Source organism: Rhodamnia argentea, chromosome 4 (genome assembly GCF_020921035.1).
Source record: "Rhodamnia argentea isolate NSW1041297 chromosome 4, ASM2092103v1, whole genome shotgun sequence".
Lineage (NCBI taxonomy): Eukaryota > Viridiplantae > Streptophyta > Magnoliopsida > Myrtales > Myrtaceae > Rhodamnia > Rhodamnia argentea.
The window spans coordinates 13,620,814-13,642,093 of NC_063153.1; the positions used below are offsets into that span (position 1 = coordinate 13,620,814).

Consider the following 21,280-nt stretch of genomic DNA (forward strand, 5'->3'; position numbering starts at 1 on the left):
ACAACCCGTATCTCTTTAATATGACTATTGTGTCCAGACTTAACCCGGGCTCTGACGCTAGTATTGAGTGGTCTTAGAAACTGTCATCCCAAAAGCTAAATTAAATGATGAGACTTTTTCTCATACTTATAAATTGACCATTAGCTCTTTCCATAATTGTTGTCGGACAATTCCAACAATTTTCCCCTCACACATTAGGCTCTGGGTCAGAATTGCAACAACCCTTTATAAACATTTTCATCTCTTTAGTCGAGTTCATGTATCATTACCCCTATTTTCTGAAATCAAAGTCACCGTCAAATCTCTCAAGGTATTTAGAGGGCGTTTGATACATGAAAATATTCTGATGAAAACTGTTACCTAGTTTTCATCTTCCATTTTCTTGACAATACATTTGGTGAGTGAGAAATAAGAACTTTTGACGGGATTGAAAATTATAAAAACATATTTGGTGTACTGAACAAATAAGGTCGAGTTTGGTCGTGTTTAGTTTTAGGTTCAACATTTGAAACCATGGCAACCAACATTTTCATTGAGAATTTTGGAGATGAAAACAGGAAATTGGAAATTTTCCATTGCATAATCATATTTCGCGTGACAGGCATCTCTTTTACAAAGATTCTGCCTTGGATTGAATTGATGTTCTTTGCTTTTGCCTTTCGGGATTGACAAAAGTGAGGTGCATATGTCTTGCTGATAGCTTTATATTGGTAAAGGCTTCAAAATTAAGTTGCCCCAGTAGCTTTTCCCGGTCCAAGAGAAGAAGCAACTTAACTTGGTAAAGACTTAGCTTCATCATAGCGTCATGGGATAGAATGAACTAAATTGTAAGTAAGAGGAACAAAATCCCCTTAAAATAATGGTTCCATCACTAGGTTTAGCCTATATTGCCAGGGATGAACTTTTTTACACTCAAATTATCCAACCGCTTGAAAGTGGAAAAAAAGATATGCTTGCTTGTTGTAATTATAGAGGCTCACGTTAGCTTTAAGGAAGGTACTTGTATATAAGGAAAGGAATGAACTCCTCCTAAGGAGGCTAAAACTCTTTGATAACTGAATATCTAGCCCATTTTTGCATTCTTTGTTTACTTTGTTGTTGAAAGGCTCTAACCAGGAGAGCAACCCAATGGCGCAGCAACCAAGAGAGAAGCAAGGAAAGCCGAATAATTCAGAACCACCAGCAGGTACATGTTCAAGTCCCAACAGAGAAAAGATTAAGCATAAGAGACGTGGTCTCAAAATATAAACCTGACCTTGGTTAGGAAAAAGAGAAAAAAAAAATCATTATGAGAAGGACTTTGTGCTCACTCTTTCTCCTAACATATGTTGAAGATGTTCGTTTAAGCATTGGATCAGCTCCTTCTCAATCCAGACCTGTTCCAGGTGCGTTATCCACAGAAATAGTTATTTCATGGTGAAAATAATATTTGTTAGCACAATGGCCTGGAAAAGTTCACATCTATTTGCAGGTATACTAGAAAAGGTAGTGGATGGACACTATTACCGACCATTGTTGCAAGCTGCATTCAAGGGTGACTGGGAATCTGCTAAAAGATTTTTCGAACAAGATTCTGCTTCAAAGACGGCCAAAATAACAAGGAGATCTGAAACAGTGCTCCACGTAGCCGCTTTGAGTGCACAGGACCAATTTTTTGAGAACCTGGTTGAGCTCTTGTCTCCATATCCAAAAGCTCTTGAAAGGGTTGATTGTGATGGCCGCACAGCCCTTCACAATGCTGTCCTGTGTGGAAGGATAAGGATGGTCAAGGCATTAGTTAGATGTAATCCTAGGTTGACGCAACTTGCAGATAATGAAGGACGTGTTCCTTGGGGAATATCTGCTGTGGAAGCTTCTATGCATAAGGAGATTGCCTGGTTCCTGGCGAAGAACACAACAGACGATGGGCCAAGTCATCCCTTCAGCAGTCCCTCTGCGATTACAACCATTATAGAACTCACCTATGCTGGTCATCATGGTAACATCACCATCACTCTCTATCTCAGTTCCATCTATTCTTTCCTTCCTTCTAGACTTACCTCGTTTTCCGGATCAACTTTGCTGGCGAATTCGGACAGATATCACCCTCTATCTTGTCAGGCTGTATCCTCACTTAATTACCATGAAAAGCACAGAGTATGATAACGCTTCTATCCTGTACGTGTTGGCAATAATGGAGTCTCACTTCCGCAGCGGGACTAGACTAAGTGTTTTGGAAGCATTGATATACAAATGTCCGTGCTTTCTGCACTCGCATCCATCCCTTCATCAATGATTCCCTTCAAGATGATCATACCTGGCTCACCACCTGCTCTTTTGTTTGTGAACTGAAGGTATTCCAGTGGACTTGAACTATAAGCCAGCAGATGAAAATTCGGATCCTGGTGGGTATATATTTTTGCTGTTGGCCATTATCTTAGCACCTTTCATGATTTTGAACTTCAAGTCAATTTTCTTAGATTGGTTACCTCCGTACTGTCAAAAGGAATCGGATATGATTGTTTCTTTGTAGGAGATATTCTGGTTCCTTGACCCAGTTTTACTTGAATAATGGCCTGAAATCGAACTACTTTATGATCAGCTACTCCCTAGGACCCATATATGATTCAACCGAGTGCATAAGTATCACATAAGTTAAATGATTGGACAAAGTAACGAACGAATTACGAGATCGTACTCTGATTTCATATTTACTGATCGGGTTCTTTCCACAATTTGATTGTAGCGCTTCAATGTTTCACAAGGTCACTTTGGAATGCCACCAAAATTGTAGGTACGCTTCCATTTTTAAAGATATCGTCTCTATCTCTTTCCCTCTCTCTCCAATAAACGTCAATGCCTTGTTTGTTTTTTATTTCCTTTATAAGTAGAGAAAAGCTCCCACTTAATTCTTTACCATAATTCGGAAGAGAACTTGTGTTAGGCCCAGTGCCTATGTGAAAGAATCGTTACACATGTACCGTTGGACGAGTGACATGTGTGTTTGAAGTTAAATTTGTAATTAGATCTTTCCACGGGTCAACCATCCAACAGTAAATGTATAATTATCATTGACATTATAAAGCCTCGTTTGAGCTGGGCCTCACCTTCTTCAGTTATCCACCAATCGCTTCTACTTTTTTCACATTCAATTATTTTTATTCTTATTTCCATCCAAACATGATACAAATCTTTTTTCGGAAAATGCCACAAATGATTTCATACCGTTTCTTCTTTTTTTTATACTTTGCATCAGCAATTGCTAAAACTCACTGTTTGCATTTGAGGACTGAGTCCCCAAGGAGAAAATAAATCAAAATATTTTGTTAAAAGATTTTTTTTTTGGCAAAATCTTTATTAAAATATTGGAAAGCTAATTTTTGGCTGGGGTAAATTTATCATACGTATACCAATTTAAGGTTTTTTGTGGTAATAAACCAAGATTAAAAAGAAAAAGAATGAGTTCCTTTTCCCAATCACCTGCCAACCCAAGCTCTAAATGTGGGAAATTATAACAATTAGTGAAATGTTGTTAGATGCAATTTGGTCTAAATTGAAAATTGGAACCCAGAGCTGGAGAACTTTTTTCTTAATCCAATTGTCGCCCCTTCGTTTTTCCTTGTCACTTTTTTTTCTTTTTTCTTTGACATTTGGTAGCTCCTGCAATCAAGAGAGTTCAAGAGGCAAAGTTGAGACACGTGGCTGCAGTTGAGTTGGTAAAACAAGTATGCATTGCGATCTCTTATATGAATACTACCGAGATCACCGATTTTTTCGAAGAGAAGAACCTGCTGTGTCAAGCCGCGACCAAGGGAATTAGTGAACTCGTGAAGCTCTGTATTCAGTTTTTTCCGGAGCTTATTTGGATATCGCCTTATGGTAGGAGGTTGATGACATATGCTGTGCAGTTTCGCCAAGAAAGGATTCTCAGGCTCTTTTTAAACGTAAGCTCAACCAATGCGTTGTCATTAGTTCCAGGGCCAACACGGAAAGAATCAGAGTTGATGATGATCACGGCAATAAAGTACGCAGTACCAAAGCACAACCCTAGTTTCGAGGCGGTAACTAATGTGGCCGGAGCAGCTTTTCAAATGCAAAGAGAACTCCAATGGTTTAAGGTAAGTATCTTTCTTTTCATTTATTTAGTACCCGCGCGCAATGATAATTATCATATTTTCTTGACAAGTTTCGTAAAATATGTTGGCTAGAACTTTATTTGGATAGTCTTGACTCTTGAACATAAATATAGAACATTTTGATAGCGGTCGGCCGATATCTGGCCTAACTTTTGCATACCAGGAAGTCCACCTTCCTCGGTTACTTTTAAGTGCAGATTACCGCACATCATTTTGGTGCATTAGGACTTGACTCCTGAAATGCTCTCAATCTGACTTGAATCCAAGATCACAATGAGAAGAAGAAATTCTTTTGCCATCTAAGTCAACACTTTGTGGATACATGGAACTTTTAAAGCAAACATACTAAAAACAAAGTACTAAGGTAAGTTGAGAAACAACACTACACCCTTAGAACATTTTATGGAAACTAACAGAGACTGACTAGAAAAATTGGACTCTGAAAACTTATAGAAACTCATTTATGTAAGTGCATGTCAATTTTACTAGTATAACTATGATCCACCACATAATCTAATCCCAGTAACTCTTTCTCAAATTCGACCGACCCCTTGTATAGGTGTCTTTCTAATCCAACTGAATGTATGTAGGTGGATAATGATCTTAAAGCAGTATGACATGAATCTTCTTTTTCCGATCAAAAGAGTAGCTAAGTTCATTTATGGCCACTATTGTCATATGATTAGCTATTAATTGAAGAACACTACTCAGTAATTAATTTAGCTTTTAAATAAAGTTTTACTCATGCAAACCATTGTCTACAAAAAAGACATTACATCATGAAGCTTTTACTATATATTTACCTTTATGTCATTTCAACTCTATATTCTCTGTCATGAAAAAAAAAAAAAACTTGGGACAATTACCATAAGAGTCCTGAAACTTGTGTCAATTCTGCACTTGAGTCCTAAAAGTTTGAATTCATGCTTAGTAAGTGCTAAAGCTTGTCTTTGTCCTTCACGTTAGTCCTCTCGTTAGCTCCATCAATTTTTGTTAAACGGATAGTAGCACTAACATGGCCCAACTAGGCGCCAAATCACAGAAACTACAAACAAAATGGACCGTCCCTTTCTCATTGGCAAGGTTCGTGGACCCTTGCGACGTCACTTCAATGCAACGACCCCCGGCGGACTGCCGACGAGGTTTGGTTGCTCAATGGGAGCAACAATGTATGTCGCCACAACTTGAGGAGGCTCGGCCGGCCCTCAGATGGGCATCGTTGTCGCCACTACTGCAGACCCATGGAACACCCTTATAACACCACAAACTGGTTAAATTCAAACATTTGGCATGTGTAGCTGATTCTAATTTAGAGCAATTTATACAAGTTGGTGAGATTTGAAACACTGAATTTCAATTTAATCACATCAATGAGAAAAAAAGGTAAGGGATAGATAAAAAGATTGCTAGGGTTAGTACTGATGTATGAATCAGGATGACAAAGACCATGACAACGCTCAAGTTAATCACATCTATCAATCAATGAAATAAGAACGAGAACATATCTGCAGATTTTCGAAGAGTGCAAAATACATATAATCCTACCAGAGAAATAACACAGGAGAAATATGAATAGAGAAGCTTGTCAAAACGCGGATCATCAACATCAGCGTTGGTTGTGCCACGTAGCTACGCTACGTAAGATAGATGGTGTCCACATCAATATTTTCTAGCCAAAACTAACCGAATTGACTAAATTGGCAAATCATCAAAAAGTTTTAAACTAAATTTGAGTCAGAAGTGAATGGTAGTATTTATGATTTCTCTAGGGTTGTTGGTTTTTTCCTTGGAAATAAAAGGTGAATGTCTTGGGATTTGCCTATACTTAGAAGGTTGTTTTGAGTTATAAATATAAGCAAACCCCTCTTAAGGATCGATTGACGGTGAGTCCATGTTTTCGGAATTTTTGGAACTAAATACTCGGATTAGAGTTTCGTCAACTATGTATCTCTTTGATAGATTTCATTGAGGGGTGAATTACACGCCTCATATCTTGATGTGGATTACTTAGGTAGTGAGCATCCACCCTTGTGATGTTGAACTTAAAGGAGGGCTGATGCTAATTAGACTACCACGTTAGTGATTTCCAGTCAAAATTGCCCCGAAAGAATAATTGGTAAATTGTCAAAAGTTTGAGGACTAAATTTACAAATCGTTATAAGGTTTAAGACTAAATTGGTACAATTGAAATGTGCATGTTTAAATTGATATATTACTAAAAAGTTTAGGATAAAATTGGCATAATTTTCCTAATATTTTCCATAAATTTTTCTAGAAGACTCCAAATTTCACGAAACTCGATTCATTAGAATGTAAAAACATAGTGCTTTTCATGTATATATTATTTGACTGAATGAAGCACAAAATCATCATATCGTAGGTAAGAAGAAAGTGACCCTTGAAATTCTGCTGGCAAAGATGGACTTGACCCCTAAGAAATTTCACATCGAAGTGTTGGATAGGTCTTAATCTCCTTAAGATGTTTCCTCGTCAGTTCGTTTGAAAATTTTCATTACTTTACCCACTTATTGAAACTTCTATTTGTGACTTTTATGCATAGGCTGTGGAAAGCTGGGTTGTCCCTAACATGAGACTCGGCTACTACGGTGAGGGTGGGCAAACAGGTTGGTATAAATTCGTGCAGAACCATAAAGAGTTGCTTGAGAAAGGAGAGAAGTGGGTGAAGGACACAACAAATTCATGTATGCTTGTCTCAACTCCGATTGCCACAGTATTGTTCTCTGCTGCTTTCACTGCACCTGGAGGCAATGATGACAAAGCTGGAGTGCCATTGTTGCTAGGGGAGGACTTTTTCCTAGTATTCGCAATATCGGATGCATTAGGTTTGCTCTCCTCCATGACAGCCATCTTGCTATTCCTAGCCATCTTAACTTCGCGATATGAGGCACAAGATTTTCTTGAATCATTGCCTAAGAAGATCATAATGGGCCTTTGTTTTCTCTTCCTCTCCTTGGCTTTCATGTTGGTGGCCTTCGCTGCAACTCTCTCAATTGTGCTGGATAAGAGGTTGAAGTGGGTTCTCATTCCCATTACTTTGCTGGCCTCTTTCCCCGTGACTTTATTCATAGTACTGCAGCTTCCCTTACTATACCAAATGGTTAAATCCACTTATGGATCTAGCATGTTCCGTCCCGAGAGCATTTGGGAGTGAGGCATAATTATTCAACGTGATCATGTGATTGATGAATTTGATTTGTTATAGTTGATTGTGATGGGGCCGATTTGATAATGTATTTCCCTACCTTGCTATCAAACATCTATTCATAAAATAATTTGATGAATTTAAAATTTCATCCTATGGATATAATAGAATCTATGTATACATAGGCAATTATGTTTCAACATTTAGTACGGAATATAACTTTGAAAAAATTATTTTATTTTAGTTTTTCTTCTTATAATTTAGATGCATAAAATTTTTCCGTCAACTTAAATATCCGGCCTCTAGGAATTTCTGAATAGAATCTAAATGTTACACAAAGAATTATTTTAACCGTATATCACCGAAATACGCACAAACAGGGAAAATAACTTTTTAGATATTTAATTTTTCTTTTTATGGATTAGATGCATTAATTTTTTCATTGGCTTAATAGTGTAACATCAAAATCAGTCTTTTTTCAATTGATACTTCATAATAAAACCGACATATACATAAACAACTATTTTAAGCGATGGACTATCCAAATGTGCACAAACGTGAAATAGAACTTTGTCGCAACCCTCTTTTCCGATGCGGTCGCGGAAATGATGGGTTTAGAGGTAATGCTCAAAAGACAAGCCGATGGCCCTCAATTAGAAACTTAGGACTTGTTTGGTAACAATTCTGTTCTCGAAAACAGTTTCTGAGTAGAAACGATAATTTCTGATTTTGTGTACGAGGTCAGTTTTTGGGAACGAACGTGTTTGGTAACTATATAAAATTTCTATTCCATGATTAGAAAAGGGACAAAAATGCGTTTGGTACAAACCTAAAAATTTCTATTCCCATTTTTTTGTTTAATTATAAAAAAGTGAGTGGAGGCTACGGGGACCAGCGGTGGTGGAGACGGGTTGTGACGATTGGTGACCAGCGGTGGTGACCAACGGCTATGGCAGTGATTGGCAATGGTGGCGATCGGCAATGATGAAGACCGGCAGTAGCGATTAGCGACTAGTGGTGGTGGAGACAGGCGGTGATCGACCATGGGTGGCGGTAGCGGCGATTGGAGAAGGTGGAGACCGGTGGCGGTGATTGCAATTGGTAACGGCTATAGGCTACTAGCAGTGGCGGCAGTGATTATTGGCAATGGAGATTGACGACGCCAATGGAAATCAATCGTAGCAGCAATCGACGACCGTCGACCAGTGGCAATGGTGGCAATCCGCAACCGATGGCAATGGTGGGGACCAACGGTGTACTCATGATTGTAAAGATGAGCATCAAGTTACACCGAGCTTATTTTTCAAAATGGCATTGTTCACTTTCAAGGGGCTTGTTTCTTAAAATTGTTCTCGAAAATAAAGAAGCAACTTTTGTTTACTTCTTATTTATATTCCAAATTTGTTCCTTGGAGCAGAAAAATTACCAAACAGATTCATGTTCTTTTTCTATTCTCGAAACAAAAGAACAAGAATCAAAGAATCTGGAGTGTCACCAAACAGGCCCTTAGCTACTGGTGAGCCAAATCAATTGCTAGCAAAATTCACCCGAGGTCATGCAACCTCTAGTGACATTACCTAGGCGGCCTTCTCTTGGGGGACCTAGGCCGCACTTGAGGTCACACAACCTCATATGGGACTACCGGTGGCTCGCTGATGGCCGAGGCCTTCGCGGGCAACGTTAGGGTTTTGATGACATTTATGATATTATGAAAGCATAACAAGGGCGAAATTGTCCTTGACAAAAAAAAAAAACAAGGGCGAAATTGAAAAATATTGTCTATTTGAATTCTGGAAATGTTCAAAGCTCAACGCACCTTCGGACCTACTTTGGGCTAAAGGCTTTTAGGGACATTTGAAAATGCCATTGTATTTCCCCAAAGCTCTCCAAAAATTTGCCAAAAGCCATTTGCTTTTGGCTAAGGAACTTTGGAGCCTCGAAGGGCTTTGGCAAAATGTTACCATACACCCGCATATGAGCTCGCTAAATTCAAGAGGGACTACAAGTGGGTTGAGCTTTTAACCCATTAAGAACCTATATTTAATTGAATTTTATTACTCAAACCCATATCGATCTATTTAGCAAAGTTTAGCCAATCCATATATGACCCAATCCATCATATATGGTTGTTTTCTTTTATCTCTTTTTGTTAAAATTTTTCTCCAGTTTGAGCCCGAAGCGAAAATATGAATATTTCGAATTAGATATTTCCTATTTGAAATTGGAGTCCAAGGTGAATATTTTGAAATTAAATTGCCGTTTTTATAAGTCCAGAATCTTAGATATTATGGATATCGATTCTGGTGCAAAAGTCAATGAACGTAATAGGAAACGTTGAAAGTCCACAACAGATTTGAATTGGACCGTGCTTCAGTCAATTGGGATTGTGTTCGGTCAACATGGGCTGATTTGGATAGTGCTCCGTGGACCTTGACTTGGATTAATTATTAGGCGCATATAAATATACGAATTCAATTTGTACGTGGGTGCCTTTTGATCAAGAGGAGTAGCGCCGCTGTTGATGCGAGACCTTGAAGCGCCAATTGAGTGCTTGAACGTGGGTCTTCGCCATTCCGTAAGTGAAGATTTTCTTCATCGAATTACATCAATAATTCTTGTGTTCTAGTCGAGAAATTCTTGTGGTAAGAATTTGCGTTTTAATTCCTTTGTGAGATTGAAAGATTATTTCGCGAGGAAATTGAGGCTAAACACTGTGTGCGTTCTTGAATGTAATTGGGGCTTGGGAAACATTGAGAGTGTCCGAGTGACTCGAGTGTGGTGTGTAATCTCGGTGTATCGCTTGATCTATAGTGGAATTCGTTGCTGCTCTCCCCGTGAACGTAGGTCTCTACGACCGAACCACATACATCCGGTGTCCGATTTATTTTCTTGTTCTGTCTATTTTATTGTTCGATCACTTGTTCCGCGCAACAATTGGTATCAGAGCCAGGTTTATCAAGTTGAAGCGAATAGATGGCGACGGAAGAAGTAAAAGTGAAAATCGGCAGAATTGAGGGGAAGGACTTTGGTTTCTGGAAGATGCAGATTGAAGACTATCTATATCGGATGAAGCTGCACTTGCTCCTATCTGGGGAGAAACTAGAGACAATGAAGCAGGCTGATTGGGAATTGCTGGATAGACGAGCGCTGGGTGTTATTCGAGCGACGTTGGCTTGTAACGTCGCGTTTAATATCGTCAAAGAGAAGACCACTGCGGGTTTGACGAAAGCACTGTCGAATATGTACGAGAAGCCCTCTGCGATCAATAAGGTCTATTTGATGCGACGTCTATTTAATTTGAAGATGAGCGAAGGTGCGTCATTTACTAATCATATCAATGAATTCAATGTGATTGTTAGTCAATTGAGTTCAGTTGATATTGACTTTGAAGATGAGGTATGTGCTTTGATTCTATTATCCTCATTGCCCGATAGCTGGAATACTACTGTTATTGCTGTTAGTAATTCCTCTAGATCAACAAGTTTAACTTTTGATGGGATTCGAGATTTAATTTCGAGCGAGGACATCCGTAGAAGAGAATCTGGTGAATCTGTATCTACCGCTTTAGTAGGTGAAAATAGAGGAAGAACCGATACTCGTGGTAGTAGAAGTAGTATGAACTCAAATAGATGCAGTCAGTCTAGGATTGGCGGTGCTGTCTGTTGGAATTGTGGCAAGAGAGGGCATCTTAGAAGGAATTGCTTAAAGCTGAAAAACGAAACGGGTAAGGGAATTAGAGTTGAATCTACAGATGATGTTGCAGCTGTAGCCGATGATTCCGATGGTGTCGATAGGGTCTTGTCTGTCACCGAGAATTCATCATTTGACGGATGGATTATGGATTCTAGTTGTTCTTTTCATGCTACACCAAATAGGAACTGGTTTGCTACTTATCGAGGTACAGATAGTAGTAAAGTACGGTTGGGGAACAACGCTGAATGCGATGTTGTGGGTGTTGGTGATGTTAAAATCAGGATGCATGATGGTATTGTAAGGACATTGACCGGAGTAAGATACGTTCCCGAATTGAAAAAGAACTTCATTTCCTTGGGTGCCCTAGATTCAGTTGGATGCAGGTATTCTTCACAAGGTGGAGTTCTGAAGGTTGTTCAAGATGCCTTGGTGATAATGAAAGGAATCAAGTATGGAAGCCTATATGAACTTCAAGATAAGACATTGACGGGTTTCGCTCCGGAGACGTCGGTATCCGTTCAAGGGTCCAACGACTACTCAAGGAAGACTTGGGTGATCGTGCCGAAGCACAAGCTTGATGCTGTTGTCGGGAACACGCGGTCAAGAGCTTTGATCGAGATGGAGACTGCTAAGTCGATCAAGCATGTGCGAACCGACAGTAGCATGGAGTTCTGCTCGAAGCTGGTAAATAAATTCTGCATGATAAAGGGCATAGTGAAACACCGCACTAGTGCTAGTAGATCACAACATTTTGCAGAATTGATGAGCAGAACATTACTAGAGATGGCCCGTAAAATGATCTCTAGTGCTGGTATGGCTAGAAGAGTTCTAGCGGATGCGTTTAGTATGGTGAGCTACCTGGTGAACAGATCTCCATCGATTGCGATCGGATATTGGACTCCCGAAGAAGTGTGGTCAGGTAACATTGCTGATTATTCTACTTTTAGAATCTTTGGTTGTCCGTGTTATTATCGAGTAAGTGATAGTAAGCTTGACGTGAGGGTAAAGTGCATATTCTATGGCTATGCACAAGATGAGCGGGGTTATCGGTTGTGGTGGCCGAATATAAATTCACCTGTTCGCAGCAAAAAAGTTACCTTTGACGAGTCTCCAGTACTTCGGGCTAGGAGTGATTATAGCAGTGTTAATATGGATCTAGATGGTGTTCAGCTTGAGGTGGAGTTGCAACCAGAAATTCTTGAGGTAGCGGATACTAGCGTGGTAATCGACACAAATGGTGCTTGTAGCGAGGTGGAGCCTGTAGAGCCAATAGTTGATGTAACTGCTGATATTGATAAGGTACGTGTTCGATCTCCTAACATATATGGATGCGACGGTAGTTTTGCTTTATCTGCGATTAAGGAGCTTGTGTCAGAATGTCATTGTAGAGCAGTTAAAAGTGCATGTGGAGTTGGTGTTCTGTTGAGATCCTCGGTTATGGCGAAGTTCAAGTGCAGCTTGGACTTGGATGATATCTGTGGCGGTTGAACCCATTGGGGCTGTGGGAGAGTAGTAGTGATGGAGTTCGGATACTAGCGAAGCGATTATGATTTGGCTCAAACGTTGAGTCAAGGTGGAAATTGTTAAAATTGTATCTCAAGTTTGAGCCCGAAACGAAAATCTGAATATTTCGAATTAGATATTTCATATTTAAAATTAGAGTCCAAGGTGAATATTTTGAAATTAAATTGCCGTTTTTATAAGTCCAGAATCTTAGATATTATGGATATCGATTCTGGTGCAAAAGTCGGTGAACGGAATAGGAAACGTTGAAAGTCCACAACAGATTTGAATTGGACTGTGCTTCAGTCAATTGGGATTGTGTTCGGTCAACATGGGCTGATTTGGATAGTGCTCCGTGGACCTTGACTTGGATTAATTATTAGGCGCATATAAATATACGAATTCAATCTGTACATGGGTGCCTTTTGATCAAGAGGAGTAGCGCTGCTGTTGATGCGAGACCTTGAAGCGCCAATTGAGTGCTTGAACGTGGGTCTTCGCCATTCCGTAAGTGAAGATTTTCTTCATCGAATTACATCAATAATTCTTGTGTTCTAGTCGAGAAATTCTTGAGGTAAGAATTTGCATTTTAATTCCTTTGTGAGATTGAAAGATTATTTCGCGAGGAATTTGAGGCTAAACACTGTGTGCATTCTTGAATGTAATTGGGGCTTGGGAAACATTGAGAGTGTTTGAGTGATTCGAGTGTGGTGTGTAATCTCGGTGTATCGCTTGATCTATAGTGGAATTCGTTGCTGCTCTCCCCGTGGACGTAGGTCTCTACGACCGAACTGCGTACATCCGGTGTCCGATTTATTTTCTTATTCTGTCTATTTTATTGTTCGATCGCTTGTTCCGCGCAACACTTTTCTCGCAGGTCTTACTTTCTTTCTTCTCATTTACTTCTCTATATTCTCTCTTCCAAGTATGTCCTTCTCTGCTCCCTCTTCTCATTTATTGTTTCAACACCGCCAATAACATTAGCGATCACCGTGGCAATCTCTTGTGCCTTACTTGTTTGAAGGCCTGGCGGTGATTTTGGGGCTCACAGGCTTTGCATTCCTAATGCTATTATGTTCCTATTGGAAACTCTCCAGTAATTTGATCAACACCCAGAGACATGAAGAAAAAAATTGTATTTGGTGGCCACATATTGCTTTTGCATTTTCAGCTTAGGGAAATGTAATTCCTTCGGTCTAGAAGACTTGGCAATCTCACTTTTAATCTCTATAATTTGTTTCATTATAATTCTGGTCCTCATACTGTTTCCTGGTGACAATTCAAGTTATTTTGTCAAAATCGCTAGGACAAAAAGTGTTATTTCTCCAAATAATTTTAAAGCAATTTTTTTCAAAAAGAATAATTTTAGTTTATAATGATTTGGTTGCACTTTCCAAATTAGTTATAAGCCATTATGTTGGGTTATATAGATGGGTAGGCCGCCAAAGATGGGCTGAACAAGCCCGCTACCTACAAGAGTTAACTACCAAAGGCAGTTACTCCTTTTAAACGTGATAATGTTCACATTGGTTCTCACGTTCAAAGAACAACATTTTCTTTTACAGTGAAAAATAGAAAGAAGGACAGTAAATAAGAAAAAATTGACGACGAATCTCTCTGAACGAATAATATTTCGTGGGTTGCAATGGGTAACATCTAATCTGTGGAAATCACGATACGTCCCTCGTGTGATGTATTCATTTACGATCAGTGATTTAAGTAAGGTTTTAGGTATTTTATTCAGTGTAATTCCGCTATGTATGTAATGGGATTGGTTCCCATCATTGGTATCAGAGCAATCATCCCTGTTTCTTGATCGTTTTGTGATAATTTCATAGTCATTTTTAGCGCGAAAGCCCATTTTTCATGTTTACTGTTCATGTACAATAGTTTCTATTATACCTAAAAAAAAGAATTTTAAAAATACCAACGAAACAGGCTCGATGAGACAAAGATTTAGAGTGGTCACCCATCATGAGGCGACGCCGCACAAAGCCGTACGCAAACCATGAGCTGTGATGGGGCGAGGTCCCTCGGGGTTACCGTGAAACGTCGCCTTTTTGTGAAATTTTGCTCAATGAAAAATAGTTTTCAGTATACAAACAAGTTCATCTTGATCATACGAACAACTTGAGTGGTCGACCGTTGCCAGATATAGTCGGAGTAACCTATCGCGCCGACACGCGCTAGAGAGGACTGTTGTGCTCGGCCCTTATGCGTGCTCCGCATGTGCATGAACCATCGAAAATTGCTTGCTGACATGGTATGCATGTGGTGCTAATGTAGCGTGAAGACGTGGTACATGAAGTTAGAGGTCCAAGTTCAACCTGACCCGTGACTCGAGAACCCGACACGGCCCATGACCCTAGATCCGACCCGGTCCAAGATACCGACCAGTTGACCTGGTGATGTGGAGAGAATTAGCAGTGCGTTTTTGGACCGATTGGACAGGCAGAAATCCAAACGGATGTTGAAGCGATGATGCACTTAGGACCGGCAAACTCGAAAGTCGACGACTTCGGAATGGGCTCAAATTCGGTTGGTTGAAGCGAATCAGCCTCATGATCAACACTCACGTCTTTAGCTATGACTAACTATGGATTTTGGCGATTTCGTATCGTTTAGTAGGGTTTTCGGGCCTTTTTTCTATTTTTTTAGACATTTTATATTTTAATGGTATTTTTGTAATTTCGTGTCTTCTATTGTCATTAGGGTTGACACCTTATAAAAAGTCGTCCTTAGGGTTTAGAAGGGAAGATTATTGATTATTGACAATATTACAACTTGATATCGTTTTGAGAGAACAGAGGTTGTTCTTCGTTTATCGTTCTCTGCTTGTTACTACTCGCTATACGTTGCGTCACCTAGTTAACTGTTAACCATTGACTAGTCAACATTTGACCATTGACTATTAACTACGCGTGAAGCACACGCATCGAAGCTTTGACAAGCACGTGTGGCCGCGCGAGAATTCCTTTTGGGGCGTAAAAGGTACCATTGTTTTCATCTCGAAATTATCTTCATTTTGTATGTTATTTGGATATGTTTAATGATTTTAACATTAGAACAATACTTATGAAACCCATTGTACACATTTTTTGGGCGCTTTTTAAGTATTTTTACTTGTGCTTCTTTTAGAAATGAAGTAGATGGCTTACATGTGCATAGCCACATAGAGATTCTGAGAGCATGTTTTGTTAATACCATGTATAAATTGTAGTGTACTTGCTATTTATATCTTGTATTATGAAATTAAAGTATGATTTGATGCTTGAATTATTTGTGTATTAGTTTAAATCATGCTATGCCATTTTGCGATTACAAGATAAGGAGATCATTATATGATTTATGATCTTTATTCGAGTGGAAAGTTCTATAAAGTTTTAATAACTTTAGTGAACTCTATTTTACATAAATGATTATATTAATGGTAATTTTAAATGACGATTCTTAGACGATGATTGAGAACATAGTGAACTTTCGAATCCGAGACCTTACGTGAAATTATTCATTAATATAATTAGTCAATGTAAAATAGATGCATAAATGTTAGGCATTGATAGTTTGTGAATACATGTTTATAGAACTTCATGTTCGGATACAATAGCTATAGCTTCTTAGAATATTGTTGCTGAGCTTGACAAAGGAGAGAATTTTGAACGGCAAGAATTATGAAAACTGGAATATGAGAATCCAATATGTGTTAGAAAAGCATGAAGCACTAGAAGCTCTAAACATACTTAGGGAAGAACCTGAAGATGAAATTACTGCACCACATAGAAAGAGATAAAGAGGCATTTGCTGCATGGAAAAAGATGAAAACTACTGCACATATTACGTTGCTGAGTAGCATGGAAAATGGTATCATACCCGAGTTCGAGGATTTTGAAAATGCCAAAGTCATGTGGAAAGTATTCAAAGCTAAGTTTGGCTAGACATCGATCACCAAACCGAGACAAATCACTATAAGGTTTGACGTTTATATGATGTCTCATGGGCGGACTATAAAAAAAAAAAACATTTATGGCATATGTCAAACATGATAAGTGAACTATAATATGCATGTCACATTTTGATTGATGAGCAATAAATACAAGCGATAATCCATTCTTTACCTCATAGCTATGTGCATAAAAAATCCACTTAATCCACAATGAAAGTAAAGACTTTTTAGGATGCTATGCGCCGTCTTGAGCTAGAGGTGGATCACCTTCTGGAAGCTAAACCAATCAACGACATTTGTTATGCTGGTTCTAGTTCAAATGGAGCTTCGGACTCCAAGCGTAAGCATTAAGGTCGGTTCAAAAAGTGGAACGGTAAAGGAATAGGTTCTTCAAGAAAGAAAATAAAGTTTAACTAACATGGGAAAGGAAAGAGTTCTTTCAAGATTGACATTTTAAAAGTGAAGTGTTTTAACTATGGCAAGAAGGGTCACTTTGCTCATGACTGTGGTGAGTCAAAGAAAGTAGAAACCCTTTATCCCCTTAAGAGTGTTACTTATGTTTCCAGTTTAGTTTTCATAACTAAACCTCATCTTTTGTGGACTGTAGACTCAGGAGCCATATACCATGTAGCGAAGGATAAAGATGCCTTCATGGAAGTTCAATGAATTCCACATGAAGCAAAATGGATATATGTGGGAAACAATTCCTGAGTAGAAGACAAAGAGATTGGCCCTTACCAAATTGAATATGCACAGTGGTCGCACCTTGTTCCCACATGATGTGGTATATACTTTAGAAATTCGATGAAATTTAGGTTTCATGATAGAATTGGTTAAATTTGATTTTAGTTTAAACTTTCGTAACGATAGTGTTGGCTTGTCGTTGGGAGCACGTTATTATAGTTTTGGATATTTTCTGGATGGTTTTATTGTACTGATTGCTGAGTACAATAATGTGAATGTTTGTTATTCCCCTATTCACATCTTTTGAACCTTGTGATAATGATGTGAATATATAGTATGCTATACTGGGTCATATTGGCTATTGGCGAATAATTTGATAAGCCAAAGAGGGCTTATTGGGCAATATTGAATAAGTCAATTTGCTTATTTATGAGCATTACCTAGTGGAAAAAACAAAGAAGAAATCATTTGGAAAAAGAATAAGAGCTAAATTTTCTTTGCAATTGATCCATTCAAACATCTATGGTTCAATAAATATGATAGCAAGGCATATGGCTATTTATTTCATCACATTTATAGATGTTTACACTCAATTCGGACATGCCAATTTGATTTATCATAAATCTAAGGCATGAGTTGCCTTAGTAAGTTTATGACCTTAGTAGAAAATCAATTAGATAAAAAAAATGAAAGCATTGAGACCCGATCAAGGTTGAAAATATTTATCCGATTAGTTTAGAAAGTTTATGTGACGGAAAAGGAATAGAAAGATAGTTAAATATTCCAACGACTCCTCAATAGAATGGAGCTGCAGAGAAAAGAAATGGGTTCTAATGGAAATGGTTAGGTCTTGTCGTGACCCTCGCGAGTGCTCTCGAGTGCGAGGGTTAATGGGTCGCCCTTCAATCTAACTGTCATGTGGATCTCGGACACAAGCCTCTCCCAAGGCCCATTACCCAAATCGCAACGGAGGATAAAATTATGTCGACCTTTCGGTGTGGTCTAATGACATGTGCTACGTATGCATGCCTCGGAGTCACCACCAATCATTTCTTGAAGGGTATGATTGAAAAACACTATCGAATAGTAGGGAGCTTCTATTCGATTCTGCGAGAACTAGAGAAGTGAGATCGGGGACTTAGTTATGCTAATTATCTTAATTGACGTCTTTTCGGTATCTAAGTTGACTGAATTTTCTAACCTTATAATTTCATGCGGATCGGTTGGCGTACAAATCCTAAATCTAAGAGTTCACGCAGATAGGAGTAACTACCCTTGCAATCACAATCAATAGTCGGGAGCTTCTATTCGATTCTGCGAGAACCGGAAAAGTAGGATCGGAGACTCGATTACGCCAATTGTCTTAATTGACGCCCTTTCGGTTTTACCCCTAAAGGGTAGAATCGTCATTTTAGCAAAGTAGAAGGAGAAATCCCAAAAATAGGATTGACCAGTTGACTATGGCCATTCCTCAAGTTTTGAGAATTTCTGAAACTTTTTAGGAATTTTCTACAATTTTTCCTAATTTTTTTGGATTTTCTAAGATTTTTCCTATTTTTTTATTTTTAAAAAACATTTTCAAATTTTTTATTGAGAAAAATTATCTAGACCGGGTCAAGTGACCTGGCCCACGACTTAGAGGCGGCTGGTCCGACCTACCCGAGTCCGGATTGGCCTCGTCGAAACGGCGCCGCTTCTCCATTTATGCTTGAATTTTCAAAATTTTCAATTTTTTTTATTAATTTTTCAAAATTCCCGCCCATTCCTAATCCTACGGCTCGGAGATCACCATGTGGCGCATTCTCGACGCTCTAATCTGGAAGCACATCTAAGGTCACGGATGGGCCACGTGGCTAATCTATGACCCTTTGATCTTCCGATCGGATCTACGGTCAAGATCGGACATCGTAGATAATCTATAGCTATCCGATCGAAGGCTTCTGAAAATGAATTTTTTTATTTGAAAAGAAAAAAACTCGACCCAACTATCAAACACGTGACACGCGGTCAAACCTAGACCGCATGATCACAAAATCAATTTTTTATTTTCGAAAAATGGGATATTTTTAAAAATTTGTTTTAATTTCTGAAAATACAAGATCACGACACATGGCATTTCTACCACCATCGGATCAAGTTTTATTTTTTGTTATTCAGTTGTAACAAACTGTGCTGACGTGACCACAACGTGGCTACCACATCAGTGCCACACGGGGGTTGACAGGTCAACTTTCATTGACCGGTTAGCGCCTCACTAGAGAAGACGGCCGGCGGACCGCTGAGAGTGTTTTGGTGATGATCAATGGCGATATCTATTGCGATTTGGGCAATCTAGGTATTGTTGGAATCGTCTCGACGTCAGCTATCACATATCCAAAAATTAGTTTGATCCAATAGTGAAAACTACGTGAAAACAACAAGAACAGGTTCTGCCACGGCGACGCCCCCACGGTGACGAACGGGCGTGCGTCTTGCACAATATCAATCCAAACCAAAGCTACGACTAGCATCCATGGGGTCCACAGGTACTCACCTGCAAGTCGGATTGGCCCGGCGAGGTCTGCGGAGCTTGTAGCATCGAGTTGTAGGTTTGAAGCATCGCGGATGTGGAGGTCGACTCGGGGTATATATATGCAATGAAAACACAAACAGAGAGGACGTACATGGTCAGTGGAAGCTTAGGAGTCGTCTGGACTAAAAAACTCGAAGAGCGATTAAGCGAATCAAGCTACACCATATGAGCTCGCGCTCGGATCAGTGACTGTGCTCACCTTTTCCGGCAACGAAACGGCTTTCGATTGGATTCAAACTCCTCGTCTGGACTCCATAAAGCTTGCCAGCTTAGTCTCGAGCTTCGGCTCGCACTGGATCTCTCTGACGTAGGCTTCGAAGCTTGTCTTCTAACCCTCGTTGATGGCCGACTGTGAGCTCCGTTCACCCGCTTCTCTCTCTTTCTCTCTCTCGTTCTGTTTGTTCTTGTGCGCGCGAGAGAAAACTGGGCTCCAAGAAAAATCCTCTCAGTTCTTGCGTGGCTGCCTTGAAGACTTTGCTCGTGCACGTCCAGGGACTGAAGAAAAACGCTGCTGTCCTTGTTAGGTTGACTTGGTCAACCAAGTTGACCAGGTCAACTCCCTTTTTCTTGCAACATTAATTTGACCCATGTAAAAATTTGAGTTTACCGTTGTGTTCAGAGAGGTTAAAAAGCTATGGGTAATGGTTTATATTTGAATATCAAGCCCAAAAATAACCAATTGAACTTATTTTTAAGACGAGGGACTAAACCGAAAATTCATTTAAGTCCATTTTTGAATTTGCTCAATTCACGAAAGTGATTGGACGTAAATGCAATTAAAGGCATCAGAACCAAATTTCAAAACTTGGACCAAATGGGAAGAAAACTAGAAGTGACTCAAACGAATTTTTTTGGCTCAATTTAGGTTCACGTTTGTGAAGATTCATGCATCCCCAAATTGAATTTTCCAAGTTTTCAAAGGCCAAAATGAAGAGGGAATTAAAAGAAAAATGTTGGATTTTTTTTCCATATTTTTGTGGCTAAAAATTTTATTTTATTTTTTTAATTTATGTGTATTTTTCTAATATACGGAAAATACTAAAAATGTGAAAAATGTCTAAAATTATTTTTTGTTCAAAATTGGTTTCTTATGCTTGGCCAAGGCTCCCAAAGTTGATTTTACAATTTTATGGATTTTTATGGATTTTTTTAAAAAAATTTAAAAGAAAAACTGATTAAAAATCAAGTGTCAACAGGTCAACAATGGCCCAGGATAATTTGCCTATAAACTTAGGGGTGATGTTTTGTTAACTGTTGTCTAGATACTTAATCGTGCACCTTCTAAATCAATTACATTAACCCCATTGAATCATGGACAAGTCGAAAATTAGAAGTAAGTTTTCTTAGACCTTGGGGTTGTGCTGCCTATACACACAAGCCATCTTATATGTATGGAAAATTAGACCCTAGGGGCAAACAGAATATCTTCATGAGAAACTAAAAGCACTCAAAAAGATTTGTATTTATAGATAAGCAAGAAAGTGGGAGTATAACTGAATTTGAATCACGAGATGTCATATTCTTAGTGAATGAATTTTCAAAAAAAGGCGAGATAGCTGAAAACTATTCCCTATTTAAAACCTTGGCTCGTGAAAATGATATTATTG

General features: G+C 38.9%; 1 protein-coding gene across 1 annotated transcript; it reads left to right on the forward strand.

The window, feature by feature from the left end:
* Positions 1–1,128: 1,128 nt before the first annotated feature.
* Positions 1,129–7,287, forward strand: LOC115727320. The gene is made up of 8 exons (XM_048278033.1): positions 1,129–1,186; positions 1,335–1,385; positions 1,472–1,978; positions 2,079–2,234; positions 2,334–2,384; positions 2,726–2,773; positions 3,637–4,097; positions 6,676–7,287. Exons 1-8 carry the CDS (start codon positions 1,129–1,131, stop codon positions 7,285–7,287), a joined length of 1,944 nt encoding a protein of 647 aa, XP_048133990.1.
* Positions 7,288–21,280: the final 13,993 nt, after the last annotated feature.

Coding starts and splice junctions, on each gene's coding strand:
- LOC115727320 (XM_048278033.1), top strand. CDS start 1,129: ATGGCGCAGCAACCAAGAGAGAAGCAAGGAAAGCCGAATAATTCAGAA. Junction 1,187..1,334: donor TAATTCAGAACCACCAGCAG/GTACATGTTCAA, acceptor CATATGTTGAAG/ATGTTCGTTTAAGCATTGGA. Junction 1,979..2,078: donor CACCTATGCTGGTCATCATG/GTAACATCACCA, acceptor GAATTCGGACAG/ATATCACCCTCTATCTTGTC.